At 41.2% G+C, this 22,623-nt stretch overlaps 1 protein-coding gene across 12 annotated transcripts in view; it reads right to left on the bottom strand.

Annotated features, from left to right (window-relative positions):
* Nucleotides 1-2,687: 2,687 nt before the first annotated feature.
* The window catches only part of ADHFE1 (alcohol dehydrogenase iron containing 1), a 33,848-nt gene continuing 13,912 nt past the window's right edge, over nt 2,688-22,623 (bottom strand). For 9 of the 12 annotated variants that reach the window (XM_068525815.1, XM_068525819.1, XM_068525825.1 and 6 more), the window contains 7 exons: nt 22,462-22,567; nt 19,009-19,161; nt 17,108-17,206; nt 14,402-14,480; nt 14,134-14,230; nt 10,976-11,133; nt 2,688-3,226 (listed from right to left, as the gene is read on the bottom strand). In XM_068525815.1, coding sequence (XP_068381916.1) covers nt 3,143-3,226; nt 10,976-11,133; nt 14,134-14,230; nt 14,402-14,480; nt 17,108-17,206; nt 19,009-19,161; nt 22,462-22,567 — 776 coding nt within the window. In that variant the 3' untranslated portion in view covers nt 2,688-3,142. The remainder of the gene's footprint in view (nt 3,227-10,975; nt 11,134-14,133; nt 14,231-14,401; nt 14,481-17,107; nt 17,207-19,008; nt 19,162-22,461; nt 22,568-22,623) is intronic. The other 3 variants (XR_011070756.1, XM_068525821.1, XM_068525822.1) reach the window with 3 other exon arrangements.

Here is a 22,623-nt window from a genome sequence, read left to right as displayed (position 1 = left end):
AATTTTTGCTCTCTATTTTGATACTGTACTTTGTCTCTATTTTACAAGAGCAGACTTACCTCACTGACCACTGGAAAATACCCTACAGCTGTGTCCACAGCTACACTAACAATGCCAAACCCAGCACAACCCTCCCTATGCACAGGGGAGGGACAGGAGTGCAACACACCAGCTGTTTATTATGGCACTTGGCAAAAATCAGAGAAACATGACCTGCTTGAAACAAATTAGTAATTTTGTGTCAAGAAATAAATTAGGGATGATGTATTTTAAGTGAAAATGCCACCATATATGATAATTTTATGAAAGTAATATTATATAAACTTTTGAATACTATTCCTTTAATTTTCCTTTCCTTAGCAAGTACATTAATCCATATAAATGGAGCTGTGACCCCTAAGGACTGTTTGAGCTTTTAAGGAAATCAATAGATAAATAGGATTTGACTTAGAAAAATGTACTTAATTGTTTTCTCAGAAACATGAAAGTGTTTGATTTACAGAAATGGATATAATCTCTCACACTCTTTTAATAGCTGGTAAAGTCAAGAAACACATCTTTTCTATATTCTCAAATTGTAAGGGCCAAAATGACGGGTATTAGGATAAAAAACACGAAGGCTTCCTAAATCTGTTTCTTCATGCTTGACCTTTAAATCCTTCCTCTACAAAGTCATCATCAGTATGAATGCCAAACACTCCTCCTGGTGAGTCACAGTGAGACATCTGGTTACTGGTGGAAATGGCATCGAACATTTCAGAGAGATAAAGAATGCATTTTCCTATCTAAAATGATTTTACATTAAATTTCCCAAACTCAAAATCTCACATTAAGGACAAGGTAGTACATAAAATCTAGTTATGGTATTTTCAGGCTTGGAGAGGAATTGGTTGAATAAAGTAAGACTTAGACAGACCAAGGGGCTGGAGTGGAATCCAGGGCCCTGGACCCCTGGACTCCCTAGTCTTATGCTGTTCTAATGATGCCACATCACCTTGCAAAATATATTACAAGAGGTCTCGAATTTACCTGGACTTTCTTTGGGGGGGTGGGGCACATATATATTTTTGCTACACCAAATGTATTTTGAGACATTGATTAACAACTTTTACTAAAGTTTCCTGAAGGATCTCAGATTGGCAGTTTCACTGTTCTCTGCGTTATTCACAAAGCTTCTGCTCTCAGAGTCCATAATTCTCCTGAAAAGCTGGAGGGAATTTTAGCTAGATATAGTCTGATGGTAGAGGTGAAATTCTGTCGGGACTCTCTTGTGCTTAAGCGCCTTTTAGGCACTTGGCATAAAGAATTTGAATGCTCTGTAGGAACTAAAACTATACCTTAATGATACCGTTCCTAAGTAAAAAAAAAAAAAAAAAAAATATATATATATATATATATATATATATATACACACACATACACACATAGTTATCTATAATGTATCTATATATGTGTATAAAATTATGGGGAGAACATATATTTTTAAATTTTGTTATTTTTTAACAGTGGCTCTCTTTTGGATGGTGCAATGTGAACAAATATTTTCTTCTGTGTGTCTCTTTGTACTACCGGTGTTTGGTACTGAACATATCTTATGCGTGTAATTAGAAAGACTCCCAATAAACAATATTTTAATGTTATTTTTAAAATCCCAAGTAAACAAAGATGTTTACAGAGATAAAGTAGAGCCAGGCAGGTTGAATGGCACAGTCATGCCCTTCTCATGTTTTTTAAAATCCTGATGTAATTATATACTTTATATAATAATATACTGTAATATGTAATTATATACTATATATGCATATATCCTATGCCCAGTAATTACATATAATTATATATGTAATTATATACTCTACTTGATATACTTTCTGATTAAAACTTTAATCCAGTTTAAAATATGGATAAATCTGCAAGTACACTGAGATCCAGGCTGCCGAAGCTTGAGCAGTGCACTCACCACTGTGAGGAAAAACGAGCCATAGACGTTTCAGCAGGCTGGGAATAACAGGAGGCAGATGACCCAGCTACCAGGATTCGACTTGCATCCTGAAGTCTGTAAACGGCAAAACGGCTTGCTTTTGAATTAATTTATTCTGAGCACCAGAACCATTTTCCAAAGAGGGAATTACCATGTAGGTTGTTTGTGTTTTTCTCAAAAGAACAACTGCTCCACCAGAGGATCCATCTCTAATATTTTACCCCTTTGGATTTGTTTTTACCTTTTAAATATAGTTATTAGTATTTTTATGAGTCTGACCTAAAACAGCAAAGTGATATTTTTCTTTCTTTTCTCTTCCTCTTTTAAAATTAGAAAATGTGTGCTTATTGTAACAAATGCAAACAATACAGATGTTTGTAAAATAAGAAGTGAAAGTATAAAACATAAAGTAAACATTTTCTCTTAATTCTCTGTCCTGCAAATTCCATTTCTTCAGTGATCCCTTTTAAGTTTGATGTGTAACGTTCTTTCTAGATATATATACAGAGAGAGACATATATTTATATATAATTTAAAAAGTAAATATCAGACCATATTAATATATAACTGTCCTGCAACTTACTCTTTTCCACTTAGCAGTTTATCATGGACGTATTTCTAGTAGAGTTATTCTCATTCTTATTAGTAGCACAAAAGCATTCCATTATTTAATATACTATGATTTATTTATCTATATATTAATGAATGCTTAAGTTCTTTCAAATTTTTTATTATTAGAACATGCGCTGCCAGAAACATCCTTGTCATATTTCTTTACACACTTGTGCTAGTATTTTATAGGATAAATTTCTAGATGTGGGGTTGATTACTGGGCATAGGATATACACATTAATATTTTTGGTAGATACTGAGTGTTTGCCCTTTTGATACATGGAGCAGGGGTAGCCTGCAGGGTTTGGGGCAGGAACAGGGACCTCTGAAGTCCGGCTGAGGGTCCAGCATGGTGGGCATTTGTTCAGTGTGTTCTATGGAAGTAGCTGGACTTGGAGCATCAGGGAATCTTCTACAGGATAAAATTATATCACATTCAAGCTGGTAACAGGGAAGTTATGTGTGGAGGTGAAAAGACAAAGCCCTTGCTAGATCAACTTCTGCTTTCATAATTACGATGGCCAATGGTAATTCTTTCAGTGAAAATGAAAATCAATACAGTTTCATTGACGCTTCAAATAGAACAGACAGATCCTCTTCTGACTGAGGGCGTGGTGCAAGCTTGGTGACCCTTTCCTGAAACAGTAAACAAAAAGAATTACTCAGGGCTTTGCAAAGACAGTTTGTAAAAGCTACTAGGTATGTGAATTAACTCAGTCATGAGAAACAGTGACTTGATAATAGTCATAGCGTTAAAAATCATATTTCTTGTTTGCTTCTTACTAGCTGATTCCCAGCTCAGAAGTTTATCAAGTGATGCCTCTTTCCTGCGAAGTTTTCAGAAGCCATTACTCTTGCCTGAGGTCCTGAGAATAGCCTTCTACTCAAATGTACAGAACCCAACCAGCCTCAGGAAGAACACCTCCTACAATGACCAAACCACGCCAGTCAGGTGCCCCTGCCAGGCTCTCCCTGTGTGGAGGGCACTGTCCCAGGCACAACGTGTGCAGCCAGGGAAAACAGAACGGGGTCACCCTTGGCTTCAAAGACCGTAGATTTTGCAACTTGGACTTCATGTATATTACAAAGGACTTCACTAGGACATTAACTTTCAGGCTATGGGCAGCAAGTGACTCTTTTTTAAAAAAAAAAAAATTAAGGTTTTATCTCTACCTTCCCAAATGAACTCAGTGATTTCCTTACGTTCTCCAGTGATTATTGAGTCAAGTCAGCAAAGACACCAGCACCTCCTACTGCTATTGACACTCCCGTCAGTGGCTCCTTAATCCCCAAATTTCCAGGCCTAAATGAAATTAGGAAACGTGCCAGTGTTTTGGTTGCATGTTTGTGGGTCTCTGGGTCCGTTTTCTGTGATGAGCTCCTGTGTGGGACAGCACTTGGTAGGAGAGCGAAGCTCCTTGGGGCAGGGCTGTGCCCAGCGCCCCACATGGCAAACAGGTGCTCAGCAGTTACTGGTTGGATTAATAAAGATGATGGGAGGGGGGATACTGGCATCTCAAGATTCACACGTACGAGATAGGACTGCGACTCCCCCACCTTCCATTTTTCCTTCTCTCAGAAATGTCACCCAGTCACTCAGGGAAAAACCTAGGAGTCATCCTGGATTCCTCTCTCCCTTCCCTACAAGTTCAGTCCATCAGCAAGTCTGTCGGATCCACCTGCAAATTAAATCCCAAATCTGACCACTTCTCACCTCCCGATCCATCACAACCTGTCGTAGTGACTTCATGCTCCTGTCCTACTTGAAAGGCCTCTTAGAGTTGTTTCCACTTTCGCTCCACTCTCACCCCCTAGAGGTCATTCTCCCCACAGCAGCCAGAGTGATTTTTCCGCATTGCAAGCTTGATCACACCATTCCCTTGCTTAACACCCTCTGATGACGTCCCACTGCAATTAGAACAAAACCATGTCCTCTAACCCCAGTTCTGACTCTTCTCCCACCCGCTCATCTCATTTAGACCCATGGTCCCCCTTCAGTCCCATGAAAATGCGAATCTTCACCCTATCTGAGGGCCTTTCCCCTCTGCCTGGAATGCTTCTCCCAGATCTTCACCTGGCTGCCTCCACCTCCAATCAGAGGCCTTCTCTGACCACACTCGCAGGAGTTCCCGCCACACTGTCCCGTGTGAAATCACTATCTCATTACCCAGGTTTCCTTCAGACCACTAATCATTATCTGAAACGATTTTTTTTTTTTTTTTTTTTTGGCTGTGTTTTGGGTCTTCGTTTCTGTGTGAGGGCTTTCTCTAGTTGTGGCAAGCGGGGGCCACTCTTCATCGCGGTGCGCGGGCCTCTCACTGTCGCGGCCTCTCCTGTGTGGAGCACAGGCTCCAGACGCACAGGCTCAGTAGTTGTGGCTCACGGGCCTAGTTGCTCCGCGGCATGTGGGATCTTCCCAGACCAGGGCTCAATCCCGTGTCCCCTGCATTAGCAGGCAGATTCTCAACCACTGCGCCACCAGGGAAGCCCCTGAAACGATTTTATTTGTATCTTATTTGTAGATTTGATTAGATGACCATTGTCTGTCTTCCTTACTAGAACGTAAGCTGCACGAGGGAGGGAAGGGACTTTATTTTCTAAACTGTGTCACATACAATTCATGGTATATTGTAAGACATCAATAAGTATTCGTCAGGTAAAAGGAAGAATAAAAAGAAGGAAGGATGTATACAAAAATTAACTTTAAGCGCACCTAAATGTAAAGACCTAAATGTAAGAGCTAAAACCTTAAAACTCTTAGAAGAAAATGGGAAAATATTCATGACTTTGGGTTTGGCAGTGATTTCTTGGATATGACACCAGAACACAGGCAACAAAAGAAAAAATAGATAAACTGGACTACATCAAAATTAAAAACTTTTATGCATCAAGGAACACTACTAAGAGAGTGAAAAGCCAACTCATAGAATGGGAGAAAATATTTGCAAATCATATATCTGATAAGGGATTAATATCCAAAATATACAAATAATTGCTACAACTAAATAACAAAAAACCCCAAGCAACTCAACTCAGAAATAGGCAAAGGGCTTGAATAGATATTTCTTCAAAAAAGATATATAAATAGCTAATAAGCATGTGAAAAGATGCTCAATGTCATTAGTCATTAGGAAAGTGCAAGTTAAAACCACGAGTTACCACTTCACACCTATTAGAATGGCTATCCAAAAAATGGAAAATAACAAGTGTTGGTGAAGATGTGGAGAAATTGGAACCCTCGTGCATTGTTGGTGGGAATGTAAAATGGTGCAGCCACTATGGAGAATAGTTTGACAGTTTTGTCAAAAAGTTAAAGTTCTGTGATCACAGAACTACCCTGTGATCCAGCAATTCTATTCCTTAGGTATATACCCCAATGAAATGAAAGCAAGGACTAAAACAGATACTTGTACATTGATGTTCACAGCAGCACTATTCACAATAGCCAAAGGGTGGAAACAACCCAAGTGTCCATCTGCAGATGAATGGATGAACAAAATGTGGCCTATCCATACAATGAAATGTTATTCAGCCATAATAAGGAATGAAATTCTGACACATTTAGGACATTATGCTAAGTGAAGACACAAAAGGACAAATATCGTATGATTCCACTTACATGAAGTACCTAGAATAGGCAAATTCACAGTGATAGAAAGTAGAATAGAGGTTACCAGAGGCTGGGGGAAGAGGATAGTGGGGAGTTACTGTTTATCATTTAGCAATAGAGCAGGGCTTCTTTTTGGGATGATTTAAAAGTTCTGAAAATGAATAGTGATGATGGTTGCACAACCCTGTAAAATGTACTTAATGGCACTGAGTTGTACACTTAAAAATGATTAAAATAGTAAATTTTATGTCAGGTATGTTTTACCACAACTTAAAAAAAAAGAATGGATGGACAGATGGGAGAAGGATGGGGGACAATGCTGAAGAGTATGGGTGAAGCCAAGGTAAAGCTTCATATCCCAGCACATCTTGTAGAGACCCTAAAGAATTGTGAAAATCCATAGCAAGGCAGAGACTTGTTCACGGTGACTTACGCACACATTTGTGGCAGGGTCCAGAACGGAAGTTTGGTATTTGCTATGGCCGAAGTTGCCACATTATTCTGTTTATGATGGCAGAGAGTCTTATCTGATGAGCTCAAGCGCACTTAAAACAACCCTGTTCATCTTGCGTGAAGTAGTTCAGGACTCTCAGCTCAGGCCAAGCTGAGGTGAGTTTCTCTTTCACATTTCTAACCCACAACGATTGGTTCAACAGGGGCAAGGACGTAAAGTTTGTGATATATCCTTGCATGTATCACTTGTGCCACATAAAAGCCAACCTCTCAGGATTCAGATGTGTTCCGCACTGTGCTATTATTTATAGACACGTAAGACCGAAGGACAACTGATTAACATGGGCACTGAAATAAATTCAGACTACTACTTTTAGCACATTCATAAAATAACATTTCAGCGGGCCTGTCTGCCAGGGAGTGGAAGTGCTCATTTTGGTAGACAGCTCTCCTCGGTAATGAAATGTTTTGATGGGAAATGTAAATGTTTCTTGCCAGAGATTTCAGAAATCCAGCTTGGAAGATTAATTTATTCTTGCCTGCTCCCCGAGCAGCGCGGCTATGGCAGTTGGAAACCTCTGTACACAGGGCTGCTATTTGCTGCCACCAGTACGGGCTGTGGTGTTTGGTTAAGAATACTGGCCTGGTTGTTCCAGAGAAAACCGATCCCTCTTTGCTGAACATAAAAGAAGCTTTATCAAATGTTGACTGCATGAAATATCCTTTCTGGTGATGTTCTTTGCAGGAAGAATATATCCCTCTCACTACCTTAAATCCTGTAATACTAATAAGTGAAGATTTGTCTGCTGCATGTGTAAAATTCTGAAGTTGCCATAGCATTCCTGTAAAATGTTCACTAAAAAAAAAAAAAACAAAAAACTAAACAAAAACCCAACAGTAGTTCAGCTGCAAAACAGGCAAGCTTATTTCCAATATTCCTTCTAAAGTCCTATGAATATTCCCCCCTTCCCCATATATGCATATAAATCTGTCATATTGACTTCAAAACTGAACTAGTGCCAGTGAATTAAAATTAACTGTGTTTCTCCTAATCGTGAAAACATGATCAAAGGAAAAAAAGGCAGCATCCACCTTGGGGCTGCTTTATGAACATAGCTTGAGGAAATCCTGGTTTCCTACTTTATAGACATGACTTGTTTAGAAAGATTCAATTTACCTTGCATCCTTTGTGAAACTAAGAAATTAGTTTTGTCTAATTAAGGTTCTGCTATCTGTGATTTCCCAGTATGACATGTGCACTGAGGCATTCAGAATGATACCTAATTAACTTGCTATTTTAGAGGATGGTCTCAAGTGTTACTCTGGATCTGTTGCTGTTTAGAACAGCTTTTGAAAGTGGAAGCCTGAGTACAGTAGAATTAAAACCGTCCACACCTGCCAGTGTGTGCTGATGGCTGGAAGATGCATTGCCACAGCGATTAAATGGCCAAGAATATCATCCAGTTTTATCTGAAACTGATGAATACCATTCTTGGAGGTTGATAAATACATATGCCTGAACATTTTCCTGGGATAAACAAGCAGAACTTTTCAGAGGACCCCCTGAAGAGTGGACACTCTTGCTGGGACCATGCTATAAGAGCCAGAGGCTACATCAAAATCGTGGTGACCACTTGGTCTCTGGTATTCCTGGACAGGCTTTCATGGCTCCTTTTCATTGGCTGAGTCCTATTAAGTCTAAGGAAATTGCTCAAAAACAAGGACAGAAGATTTAAGAGGAGAGGGTTGCAGGAATGTGCTCCTTTAAATGTTCACTAGCCCGGGTTAGGTGCTATAGAAGATAGATGAGCAAACCAGGCAGGCTCCTACCTTCATGGAACTTTAATAGGTTTGGAAAAAATGATTGTGATGGTCATACTTTTTATTTAGTCCCTTCGACTTACAGGTTAGGACTGTGGGTTAGAACTAGTATCTCTGCTGTACTTTGAGACTCCTCTTTTTCTCATTCATTTATATTTTTGGATGCAACTGAGCCCACTGGGCCTGACCCTAAATCAGGGAAACTGGTGGCCCATGGGCCATGTTTTGTTTGTACATTGGGAAATCAGGGAATTCAACACAAACATCCCAATTGCTGATTTTTCTTAAAAATGCAAGTTCTACCAACACTGGGAACTGAATTTATGCTTGGTGTTAATAAATTGTAGCTGAAAAGCTGCTCACCCAATGAGATGGGTCACATGCTTTCCAGTTCACCAAAGTCCCCACCATTCCCTAGTGCCTTAAATTACTTTGTTCATTGCTATTATTTACCTTGCTCCTATGGACAGATAAGTCTGTGAACCCAATCCACACAAATATTATCTTATGTGAGTGGTGAGGTCTTCAACATTCTAAGTACTTGCTGAGTGGGGAAGAAGCCAGTTTGAGGCCTTTGCTTAACTGAAGTGGGCTGAGGGAAAAGCACTGCCACTTGTGGTAAGCAGGATGCTGTGTGAGTGGATATTCTAGCTGTTAACTCTGTTTCAATGTCAGGGATAGATACATGAATGCCTTAATTTTGGGGAGACTGCCTTATCCTCATAGCGTTTGTTTGTTGTTTTTTTTTTAAATGGAAGTATAGGGCTTCCCTGGTGGCACAGTGGTTAAGAATCTGCCTGCCAGTGCAGGGGACACGGGTTCGAGCCCTGGTCCGGGAAGATCCCACATGCCGTGGAGCAACTAAGCCCATGCGCCACAACTACTGAGCCTGCGCTCTAGAGCCCGTGCTCTGCAACAAGAGAGGCCACCACAATGAGAAGCCCGCGCACCGCAATGAAGAGTAGCCCCTGCTCGCCACAACTAGAGAAAGCCCGCGCACAGCAACGAAGACCCAACACAGCCAAATAAATAACTAAATAAATAAATAAATAAAATTTAAGAAAAGTATAGTTGATTTACAATATTGTGTTAGTTTCAGGTGTATAGCAAAGTGATTCAGTTATATATATGTACTTTTTTTCAGATAATTTTCCATTATAGGTTATTACAAGATATTGAATATAGTTTCCTGTGCTATACAGTAAATCCTTATTGCTTATCTGTTTTATATAGAGTAGTTAGTATCTGTTAATCCCATACTCCTAATTTATCCCTCCCCCCTTCCCTTTCCCCTTTGGTAACCATAAGTTTGTTTTCTATGTCTGTGAGTCTATTTCTGTTTTGTATATAGACTCATTTGTAATGTCTTCTAGATTCCACATATAAGTGATATCATATATCTGTCTTTCTCTGTCTTACTTCACTTAGTATGATATTCTCTAGGTCCATCCACATTGCTGCAAATGACAATATTTCATTCTTTTTTATGGCTGAGTAATATTCCATTGTATATATACCACATCTTCTGAAGCCAGTCACCTGTTGATGGGCACTTGGTTTGCTTCCACGTCTTGGCTATTGTGAATAGCGCTGCTATGAGCACTGCACGTATCTTTTCAAATTAGAGTTTTTGTCTTTTCCGAATATCCTCATAGTGTTTAAGTGACCCTTGCCTTTCGCATTTTGAACAGGAGGAGTTAGTGAGCGCTCTGCGCCTGGTGAGCATGGTGTCATCTCCTGGCTCTGAGCTCTCTGTTTTGTGGTGAATTACAACAAACAGGGTCTTGGCCTATTAGGCTCTGGTGCTATAACACAAGGGTATCTGATCCTAAATGGAAGAGAGGTCCAATGGGGGATAAACTCTTTTCATGAGAACCTTGAGAGGGGAAACTTTACATCTACTATAATTCTACCATATAAATGATAGCTGCTCAGTTTAAATTCTTTTTTTTTTTCAGTTTAAATTCTTTAGGAGCATATAAATAAATGAAATAAGACTCAAAGTGACACAAATAAGTATATATGTATAAAATATATAATCTCCCAAATATGTTTAAAAAGTGATTTTGTAATCATCTTAATTTAAAAGCCATGTCTATTCTTCACAAAATAGTAGAATTTGTAACTCTTTATAATGGAAAATAATATTAGTGGCCCTTTTGGAAGAGCTTCACATAGTTTTATAGGGGACTCTTAAAAGAGCAGAAATGGAGAAAAGGGAAATTCTGCTATACTCAAGATAAACTTGGTTGTTTTTGCCTTACATTTTTATAAAGGATCCTTTCATTACATCATCAAAGCTTCACGTAAGCCACAGTTTAATGGAAGAATATAAAGGCGAGGGAGACTTGGCCCCTTCCCCCTGGGGAAGGGGAGAGCTGCTGCCTGGTGGGGGGAGACCTGGGTTGTCACCTCCTTCCCTAAGATGCCCCAAATGGACCGTGTCTCTCCTGGAGCCTGGTGCTTCTTAGAAGGCAGCGAGGATGGGCTGCGTCTCTTACCTGGGGCAGTGTTCCTTTCACTAATGCGGGGATATCAGCCTTGGAGTAGCCAATGGCAGCTAGGCCATCATCCACATCCAGATCGAATAAGAATTTCCGCAGCGTGTCTGCCAAAATAGGCCCAGCATCTGGGACCCTGGCAGTGCGGGTGTCGGCTCCTGGAAGACACAAAGCACTGACTGTAGAGAGGAGGAAGCTGGCCCTGGGTGTGATTCAGTCACAAGATAGCTGAATACATAACCTACTGCCGGCCCCTCACACTGAGGACAAGGGCACCCCTGTGCCCCCAGCCGGGAGGCCGGCTCAGCTGTCAGCCCCGCAGAAGACAGGCCAGCCTGGGAGCCCCCAGAGCCTCCATAGAGAAGTCGGAGAGCGGGGAGGGAGGCTAGCTTGGCTCTCACATTTCCAGTGGGCTGCTCGCCCTCTGTGTGGTGGGAAGAAGAGAAACGGCCCAGAAAAGAGGCACAGGAAGGAGACCAAGAAAGAAGGCTGGTGTTTGGATGAGGAGGAATGAGCATCTGTAGGAGAAAACACAGCTTATGTAACTTTCAAGGCTTGGAATTTGCTGACATCTAGAGGTCAACACATTCAGTGTCCTTTCTCAAGACGACAGCTTAGGAGAAGAAGACAAACCCTTTGCAAACACTTTGTGAGACAAGGATCTACAGAAGTTCAAAAAACTCCAACATTAACTGCCAAAAAGGAGGAAAATGACAAAAATGGATTAGGTGTGGCCGGGGAAGGAGTATATTTCCTCTCTCTAGCTAGAAAACTTTTTTGGACTCTGTTGCCAAAGGGCAGGTCCCTCTAAATATATATTATACAACCTGTCAGGCAGAATTAAGAATAAGGAGACTCTTAGAAAGCAGTATTTAACATGTAGATAATAATGATATCGATGAATGAGGAAGAAGTTTGCCAGGGATTGGAGATTTGTAAGGGCAGAATTTGGACATAATTACTAATTAATACACAAAAGCATAGAGAAGTCAATCTGGAAGAGCCAGGGGGTTCTGCCCTCAGGCAGGGTGGCAGTGAAAGTTCCCAGATGAAGGGAATCAATCCCAAACCCTCAGCACCCATGCCCCACGCCCCCATCTATTCTGGTTGAACACATTCATCGCCAGGACGTGCTGCAATCTGTAAACAGAAGGTAGCATTATTTATTTATTATCCAAAATGCCTCATGCTGTGGTCCAAGTCCACTTTCTCTGTATAGGTCAAAAAGAGACTAGAAGGTATGGTTCACTCCATACTGAAGTATTTTATTAAATCAGTTTTAGCCTTTCTGTTCTCCGACAGAGACCTGTTTATGTTATCCAGGAAAAGGTATACATAGAACCAGATACAGAGCTAGTTGGGAGAGCAGCTGGATGGAAGGTAAAACTTGCCCAACAAGACCAGTCTGTATTACACAGCGGCAGCTCAAATATGGATTAAGTGGAGGGTAACATATGATACGGGGTTTATGAGGTTCTTATGTTCCCGGGATTGCTGCCATCCAAAGCTCCAGGTTTTCCTGTGAAGTGTTTTAGAAAAAAAGAGAAGGTAGGAAAGAGAATACATTGGTATAAAGCTAATAAGACAATCTAAGATTACATAGGGAATCAAAATATTTAATGCCATTTGCAGCAACTTGGATGGACCTAGAGATTGTCATACTGAGTGAAGTAAGTCAGAGAAAGACAGATACCATATGATATCACTTATATGTGGAATATAAAAAAAGGGTACAAATGAACTAATCTACAAAACAGAAATAGAGTTACAGATGTAGAAAACAAACTTAACGGTTTTCAGGGGATAAGGTGGGGGAGGGATAAATTGGGAGATTGGGACTGACATATACACACTACTGTATATAAAATGGATAACTAATAAGGACCTACTGTATAGCACAGGGAACTCTACTCAATACTCTGTAATGACCTAAATGAGAAAAGAATCTAAAAAAGAGTGGATATATGTATATGTATAACTGATTCACTTTGCTGTACACCTGAAACTAACACAACATTGTAAATCAACTATACTCCAGTAAAAATTAAAACAAAAATATTTAATGGCTAAATATGGAATAATATTAACCAAAAATTCCTTTGCAAGAGGAAGGTATCGGTAGTTCCTCTGGCCTGGCTTTTGTCTAATAGAGGCCTTGCTTTCTCAGTAGTTTTGTTGGTGGCCTGGAATGTTAGGTTTAGGCTGTCTAAAATTTTCCCGTTTACCATACATCTAGCCTACTATTTGGGCTCCTGCCTGTTTACACTGTTTGCATATTTACGAAGGATCTGAGTCCCAACATAGAGCTGAACAGTATCCCCAGTCCAAAAGGGAAAAGGGATACAAGATCCTTGGAAAAGTAGGCCCCATGCTTCTGGCAGCACATGCTGGGAAATCTAGCAGTGGGAGGTGGAGGCGAAGCAACACATTCGGAAGGATATCTGTATCGTTCCTACCTTCTTGCAACTAATCTCTCCAACGGCTCGAGCTAGAGGAGCATAATGCGGTTTTCTTTTTAGCTTTTCCCTTTCTAAAACACGTAGGGGAATAGATGTTTTAAAAGTTAATTGAATACTTAAGTTTACTTAAAAGAATTCTTGTATTAGAAAAATACCAATATTTTACTTAACACTAAAGCGATCCTAAATGTAACTGTATTTCTTGTAAGATTTAAAAGGCACTGTGGGTATATTATTATAGACATTATTTATCCTACAGAACAGCAAACAAATTCTTCTTTGGGGAACTTTTTATAAAGTTTCTAGTTGTTTAGGTTCTCTATAACTGGGAATTTACTGTTACTTCCTGATTTAGATTCATTTTTAGTTCCTATTAAACAAAACAAAAACCATATATAACATGAATAGTATATAAACAGTTTCACTTTCCTTGGGGACGAAAACAGTGGAAATATTATTACTGTAAACTTAACGTAAGCAGTACTTGGTTCGGTTCCATTTCATTGCTAATAGACTCTTAGAAACACAAAATTACAGAATTTTAGTGCTAGATAGGAATTTGGGCAGGTCACTGACATTTTGTTATTAAATTATCCCAAGCAATATTTTTTGGTATTATTCTTTATGGTTTATCTTCAGAAGCATCCTAGGAAATGCTCCACATATGTGGGTCACAGATTGATGATTAACAGTTCATACCCAATATTTCTGCCATCTCCAGGTGGTGCTCAGGCGACATCTGTGCCGTGAAAGTGAACACTGCCGGGGAGGTGAGTACCACAGAAAGGCCATGAGGCTGGGGAGAAAGGAAACATGGTGACCAACGTGGCAAAGTCAGTCTTCAACATGCGTATTCTAGATATTAAATTACTTTACCTTGTACTCCAAGCAATCAAGAATTGACAGATATATTTATGGCAATTGAGAGGAATCTAAGACTAAATTAAAGAATTTATTATGATTTTACCACCAGTGGGTGATCCACATTATAATCCTTTGCTTTATATGTCTTCACTAAGCCTGAAATTGGGTAAGACATTCCATGGCTAGAAAAGAAAGAAAGTCCTTATGTTGACATACAGATATCAGAAATTCAAGTTAACAATACTCTATGGGAGAGCCCCTCACAGTCTCTTGACAATATTATTAACCCACAAAGTTAGACATTCTGTTTTCTTTGATTCCTATGAGGATATATTATTATGCAGTTGATACTTGGTGTTTTCATTCACAAAACTTCTGAAATGTTAAAATTCAAATGCTCATAGAATTGTATGCCGTTAAAAAGTATTGATGCTTAAGTTGCTGGCCAAGCACATTGGTTAAGCTTATGATCTTGAAGAAATCAAGAATTCACTTTGAAGTTTCTTTAATAATCTTCAGGGTATGCATTTTCTATCTTACTCTGCACTGCCTTGGCAGTGTGTTCCTTCACAAACTGAAGATGTCGGTGGGAATTTTATGAGCCAAGATGTACTGCACTAGACATGCAAGCTTGTTCCGCCAGTGATCTGTCTTGCCAATGATTGATACCTTCTTTTAAGTGCTACATACTACTGGGAGTTGAATCATATGTGATTGTTTCAGCCTGAAAGGCTATGCAGAAAAGGCATTTTCATTTTTATTTGTGGGGATTTTTTGGTATGTTTTAATGGGAAAACTCTTTATCCTCTCGAATTCTTAGTGAACAAATAGGACAATAGGATAATTTACTAGATGACCCAGAAGATACACATTGTGACAAGTCAATATATTTACAGTTAATATATTGAAAAAGAAATGTTTTACAATAGTAAAATGGTCTGTAAGTCTATTAATGTGGGTTATTGGATGACTTTGTTTTTATTTGCTAAAAGATTTACATTTCATAGACAGATGAAGTATTTTGGTGAATTGTATGATTATCCAAAAAAAGGTGCCCCATTCCTGTCATCTCTCACGAGGCAGATCAGAAGCTATCGGTTCTCTGAGTTGTTGGATACTTAGGGACGTGCTTTACTGTTTTTGGGCTTCATAGTATTCAGAAAAATATTGCTTAGCATGCTTCCGTGATGTGAAAGGGTTCATGTAACTTTCAAAGTACCTTTCTAACAATAGCCAATATTTTAGTTTGATTTCTTTTATTTTAACAGTTTTATATATTCTTTGTAAAAAAGAAAAATGATCCATAATCCTATTTCAAGATAACCATAATAGAATATTTCCTTCTAGTCTTCTTATGCATATGTTTAATTTATGATCGTATTGTGCACTGTTTTTGACATGCTTTTGTTACTTAATATTCTTTATAAACATTTCCCCATATCATTTTCTATTATTCTAAAATATTATTTTAATAGATATTTTATTCTTTGAGTACTAAACTTCAGTTAACCATTCCCAAACTGTTGGGAATTTAGGTTGTTCCTAAATGTTTCAGTTATAAATAACTTTTAGGTGAATATCCTTATAAGGATGTTCTTTGATCATATCATGATTATTTCTTTAGGCTACATTTCTAGAAGTAACATCAGTGGGGCAAAGGGTATAAACATTTTCCAAGCTCTGGGCAGATTTTGTTCAGTTGCTTCTTAGAAAGGTGGTACCCATCTATGCTCCTCTCAGCAGCAGAATTTGAGGGTGAACATTTCATTGCGCTCCCCTAGCAAAGGCCAATTCTTAATTCTCCGTGTTCACTGGTTTTCAAGTTTAAGGCAACATACCAATAAACTTCTGATCAAAAGACTAATTCTGGCTATTGACAAATATTCTAATCCCCTTCTTTTTGAGAGAGATTAGGAGAAAAAAAATCCTGCGTTTGACGTTTTAAAAACCCATGACACATGATGAAGATGTGGAGAAATCAGAACCCTCATCCACTGTTGGTGGGAATGTAAAATGGTGCAGCCGCTGTGGAAAACAGCCTGGCAGTGCCTCAGAATTTAAACAGAGTTACCATATGACCCAGCAATTCCACTCCTAGATATATACTCAAGAGAAATAAAAACATATGTCCACCAGGTAAACTTGTACATGATTATTCAAGCAGCAATATTCATAGTAGCCAAAAAAGTGGACACAACACAAATGTCCATCATCTGATGAATGAATAAATAAAATGTGGTATATCGGTGCAATGGAAAATTGCTTGGCAATAAAAAGGAAAGAAGTACTAATATGTGCATGGGATGAACCATGGAAACATGATGCTAAGTGAAAGAAGCCAGGCACAAAAGATCACATATGATATGATTCCATTTATATGAAATGTCTGGAATTTGCAAATCCATAGAGACAGAAAGTAGATTAGTAGTAGTTTAAGACCTGGGGGTATAGGAGGATTGGTGGGCCACAGCTAAGGGGGACAGGATTTCTTTTTAAGGTGATAAAATGTTCTAAATTGATTGTGGTAATGGTAGCACAACTTTGTGAATATACTAAAAACCACTGAAAGTTTTAAATGGGTGAATTATATAGTATGTGAATAATAGCTCAAAAAAGCTGTTACCAAAAAGAAAAAAAATCTATGACCCGATAAACTGCATTTGAATTAAGAAAATATTATGGGACACTAAGTTAAATATCTTCTTTCTATAGCATATTTAAAATCTTACCACATGTCCTAAATTATAAACATTTAAAAAATTTAAGGGCAATAGCTTAGGTGAAGAAATAAAATCTCAAATTTGCTCACCACAGATGAACACCAGCATTTCCAAAGCCAATGCCAGCAAAAGCACTTGCCAAGTGCATATTAGACCTTGCTTCAAGATCATCAGGATTTCTGACAGCCCTGTGGATGATATAAATACCTAACAATAACACATCTACATTGGCATTTCCTAGTGAATAAAGAGCCGCCTTAGGGAAAGATCTGGAAAAAAAAGAAATGCTACTCGATAGGAAGAAAAATTAGGCAAGTTATTCAATTGACACCTTGTCTTCTAGATGAAAACCAAAGGGAAACATATTTTCTCGTCAACAGTTTGAGCAAAGGCATAATAAATATGCTGTCAGGCTGCTCATGTGATAAAAGTGCCAGGGGAAGAAAGCACTGACCCTTGGACTATGAAAGCTGCTCAAGAAAAGTGCCCTGAGACTCATTCTTCTTCTTCACTTGTCAATGACCTTGACTGGGGCTGTGAGTGGACTCAGAGTAAACACATACTCAGAAGGCACAGGGCCCAGGCTGGTTTGCTGAAGTGAGTTCCTGTCGCCTGGGGCTACTTACTGGCCAAATGAGCCGCCCAGACATCTTTCTCTCTGTGATACCACCCAAAATCGGACCCACTGGAGACCTCTTTTGGTATCTGTGGAAATCGCACATGTGATTTTAATACTTATTACTGTGGAAGAAGTGGGATGTTATTGTAGGACAAGCCTTTACTTGCTCCATCCCTCCTCAGTGCCACTTTGGAAAAGCAAATTCTCAAAGGCCCCTTTCAGATGCAGCTCAGCCTTCCTGCTCCTGGGCTTGGAAACCCTGTCCCAGGGAGGAACCCTGAGACAGCCAAGGGCACCCCTTCCCACGTGACTTTTTGTGATCCTGCCTGGAGTAAGGGTTCTTGCTATGAAATAAAAGTGCCACAGCCTTTTCCCTCCTTTCATCTGGAATAGTTAGGCACTTGTGTCTCTCTCCAAAACCCAGTGTTCGTTCCTTATTCCCAAATAACAAGGTGAGATAGCAGGTGTCAGCCTCTCTTCTGTCCATTTCGCCCCCTCACCTCCCACAGCTGCCATGCCAAGCCTTGTGTCCCCGTCAGACAGCTGGCTGGCCATCATCTGCATCTGCTTCTACCCAGACAAATCCTCCCTGCTGGGCTCCGAGCTGGAGAGAGGTCTGTGTCCCTCCCCTACCTCTACTACAAAATGCTGTCCTAGGCCCCTCTCCCTCTAGGCCGGAGGAGGCACCGCGCTCACATCTAGTCCTAACCTGCCCTGTTCTTGCCCTCTGTTGTGTATAAATACAAAGGGCAGTTCGACTTTGCACAAGTCTTAATGTCTCAGGGATCAGTTTTCATCTCTAAGTATATCTTTGCTCTCTCTCAAGAGTCTATTATGGCTATTTCATGCATAAATCTTTCCAAACCTTTTAGGAATCTTTTTAGGAAGGCTTTCATATCTCCCAGGACAGACATCTCTACACATTTATTTCTTAAATTGAGTTCGTGTGCGTTTGCTCGTGGGTCGACCCCGTGTGCCTCTGGACAGGGCCTGATGGGGCAGGGCCAACATCTGTCTCGTGGTTCTCATTTCTGCCCTTGGTAGCCAGATCTCAAAGGACGTCTCCCCTCCCCCAGGTTTGGTTTTGAGGCTTTGATGAATAAACCTTCTACCTGCATCCTTCATAAATTAGGGGCTCCTATGTTGTCCCCTCATGATCTTTGCCTTTTCAGATCAAAGGATCCAGTTTTCATCTGTCCTCATGGGGCTCCCTCCAGAGGTTGCTGGTCTCTGGTGCTTCTGTATGTACAGTGACTGATTTTTTTGGTGAGCAGGCTTGCTCAGGACATTTCAGGATCTGGTGCGCCACATTTCACGTGAAGGTGGAAAGGGGTTTTTCTGTTCTGTTTCCGTCCCCTCTGGGCGACATACCTCTTCAGATACTTAGCAACGATCCTCAGTGCGTGGACTGCCCAAATGTCACTGATGGGGTTGCTGCCCTGGTAGGCTGGCCGAGTGATGGGATTTGCAGGGCAGGGGCTCCGCATGTGGTACGGGAGGGCAGTGTAGGACTCCAGGGCATGACTAACAAGGAATATTTAAAATACACAGTTAAAAGCATCCTTTTCCTCCTTTGCTCCATTCAGATCACAAACTGTCTCAGAACGCTCGGTACTCACTCCCCTGTGGATACGCTTCGTAGTGCTGATAATCACAACTCATCTCAATAATCAGCCTCTTGTCCACGACAGTCTTTGCTTATTATAGAAATTAACACAGTGAAGTTGACATTAACAGCACTACAGTGTTTTTGACCAGTATGTATAAGATTACATATGGTTCCTTTCTGGTGCCAGTACATCTTTATGATGCTGAAATTTAAAACATTTAAGTCATGAAGAAAAGCACTGAATCTGAAAAATGACTTCCTTCTAAAGTATATTTACCATTTATACCTTGCATTGATCAAACACCATATTACCCATCCAAGAAGGGTCATAGTTACACTAGCCTTCTATAAGAGTACAGTGCAGTGGGTCGGCCCCCCAGATGTAAATTCTGGCACCAGACTTTCCCACTGTGGGCCTGGGGGGAGTCACCATCCTCCCTGTGATTCTAAGATGGGGATAAATCATAAATCATAAATCTTTCTTCATGGTGCTACTGTGAAAATTAAGTTCACATATGTAAAGTACCAGCACTTTGTAAAACTTACCATTCACCATTATTATTAATTCTTGGCCTGAACAAAAAATCTAATTCTTTCTTCTTACATGGCCTAAATTCAGGGTTGGCTGTTTTAAGAATAAAGCATCAGAGCTTCCTTTACCTACTGGCCTGCCACGAATTCTAGCTAATCGACTGCAGAAGATGAGAATAAACACAATCATCTAGATCAACGATTTGTTGGGAACACAGTATAACATGAACTACTTTGTGCACGAGGTATAGTTTTCAGTCTTAGAATGGAGAATTTACTCTCTTCTGCATGTGTGAAGCAGATAACATCTTTTGAACAAAGTATTAGAACTTCAAAAAGAATTAGTTGGTGGACAAAAGCTATGGGTTTGTGGTGCTAAACAGGAAATCTGGGCAAGGCAAGAAGGAGGTGTCCACGTGGGGTGGACGGGGTGGTGATGAGTCCACCAAGGTGCAGTGTTAAACCTCTGCCCTGCTGTGCATCTTGATTCTGGGCACAAGATCAGATCTGTCTTTAAGGGGCATATTCACTGAGCTGAGCTCACAGAAACTATGTGTAAAACCTGGAAGTCTGATTATCTATTTATAACAAGAAATATAACTGCTGAGGGGGACAGACACCTGAGTCTTCTAGGCATCCATTCTCCCTGTCGGCAAGTCTATGGATGCCCAATTATGGTCAGAAAGCCCATGGAGCCCTAACGAGGGGAACTGCCTCTAAGGTTGAATACATGGGTCTGTCCATCTTCAGAACAGGCTACTGGGCCTCAGGGGCAAACTCCTCGGGCCACGTGCACTCTCCCGTGGTCAGTCCTTGGAAGGGCCACTGCCATCACTCTCCTTTCTTCTGAGCCCACTCCCCGCTTTTATTGACAGCAGAGTCTTTGGGTCTGTGAGTCATTCATTTAAACATGACTGCTTTAGTCTGTTATATGTTTATTATGCAGTTCATAGCTAGGGAGGGTAATCTTATTTCCAAGTTATTCGAGGACAACTCTTCAGAGTACTGACAACATTGACCAGGATGGAATTGGACACTGTTTTCTCCAGTCTCTTGGCGGGCAGTGTAATGCAGTAAGAAAAGCAGACCATGGACTTGGGTAGACCTGGATGTGAATCCTAACTCTGCTGCCTCCTGCTTGTGTGAACTTCACTTGACAGTTGTTAATTGAGTACCGATGATGTGACAGTCCCTGTGCCAAGGGGCAGGGATGGAGAAGCGCATAAGATGGTCCTGTCCTTGCCAAGCCCGCAGTGCAGTGAGGGAGACTGGCGTGTGAAGAGCGGTGTCTCCAAAGCAATGCACAGGCCCCCAGTGGGTAAGAGCAAAGGACAGAGTGGTTCTTAAGGAGAGGGGAGGGGAGGGTCGGGTCAGCAAAGCCTCCATCAATGACAGAATGCTCCAGTGGAAAGTGAAAGAAGAGTTCTCCAAGCAGATAAAGCGCTCAGCACTGGGGACATTCCAGGGGCTTTGGCTTTCAGACAGTAGGTGTGGAAAGGCAATGACAGACTTGTAAGGTAGAGGGGTGTGTGTGTGTGTGTGTGTGTGTGTGTGTGTGTGTGTAAATGCCCATGTGTTTGCGCGGTGGTCATATTGCCTTCTGGAAGCTTGTTGAGGCCAGTATGGAGGACAGACAGAAGGACTGTGGGAGGGAAGCAGGGAGACTGATAAGCAGATTGGATTACCGTCCAGGCAAGAGCTGGGGCAGGCCTGAGCTGAGGCGGGAGCAGATGGGAGAGGTTCGGTCAGACAAGAGAGGGGCCCTGTGGCTGGGTGTGGGCACGAGGTGAGGGAGAAGTCCATGCTGAGTCCTGCTGCGTACTAAGGTGAGGGACCCAGGAGGAGAAGCTGTGAGGGGTGGGGGGATTGAGAGAACTGTCAGATTTCATCAACTTCAAGATGCCATGCTTTATAAGATGCACCATTAAAAAAAAAAGTACCACTGAGGAAGAAAACCATACTGCCATGCCACAGATATACAGATATGCCTTGATTTCAGAGATGTTAAAATGAGAAGAAATGTGCATGTGCAAAGGGGTGGAATGGGGTCTTTTGGACCAGGTGAATGTAAAGCACCCGTGGGTCCCCGTGATGCCGCTGGAACGCAGGGCCCAGAGCTCGGGAGCAAGGCGTGTGGCAGAAACACTTGAGGAGGGAGCCATCAGCACGTGGCAGATGAAGCCAGGGGAGCACGTAGTGTGACTCTGGGTGAGCTGCTCAACATCTCCAGCCTAGTTTTCTTTTCTGTGTGGCACAGAGCTGTGGTGAAGTGATGATGTGTGTGAAGTGCCGACAAGAGAGCCCTTCCAGCTCCGGCAGTGGGCCCTCTCGCCCCTGCTGTGTGCCTGAGGCTGCAGCCCTGGCATCCCCTGGTTAGCGCAGCAGAGGCAGTGCTGTGGGTCTGAGATGCTGCCTGCCAGCTGCCGCTGCTCCTCTCCCTGTGTCCCCGTGGCTGCAGCTGTGGCTGGGCCGGTCCATCCCAAACAGCAGGTCTGTGGCTCACCTAGGACCTCACCTCATCTTTACAGCTTTAGCTTTGTCGCTCAGGAAGGGGGATAATGACAGCCAAAGCCAGCGCTGTTGTGGAGCACAATGAATGAGTGCTTAACAAGTGCTTTCAGCAGTAAAATACTGTCCGTCAACCGAGTCCCGAAAGAGCCCCTGCAGGTGGCACGGGTACCTACCAAAGCACATCGAAGCCACTGTTGGCGATCACCCGCTCAGGCATGTACAGGGTGTGCAGAGGATCAATCAGGCCCAGTGTGGGTTTGATGGCTCGCGAAGCAATACCTAAGGCAGGGATTTTCAACAGAGGCTATAGGTACGGACACAATTTTTTAAAAATT

The sequence above is a fragment of the Eschrichtius robustus genome, chromosome 17, assembly GCF_028021215.1.
Source record: "Eschrichtius robustus isolate mEscRob2 chromosome 17, mEscRob2.pri, whole genome shotgun sequence".
In the NCBI taxonomy this organism is placed as follows: domain Eukaryota; kingdom Metazoa; phylum Chordata; class Mammalia; order Artiodactyla; family Eschrichtiidae; genus Eschrichtius; species Eschrichtius robustus.
The sequence above is the reverse complement of the archived record's forward strand: the minus strand, read 5'-3'. Positions and strand labels throughout refer to the sequence as shown.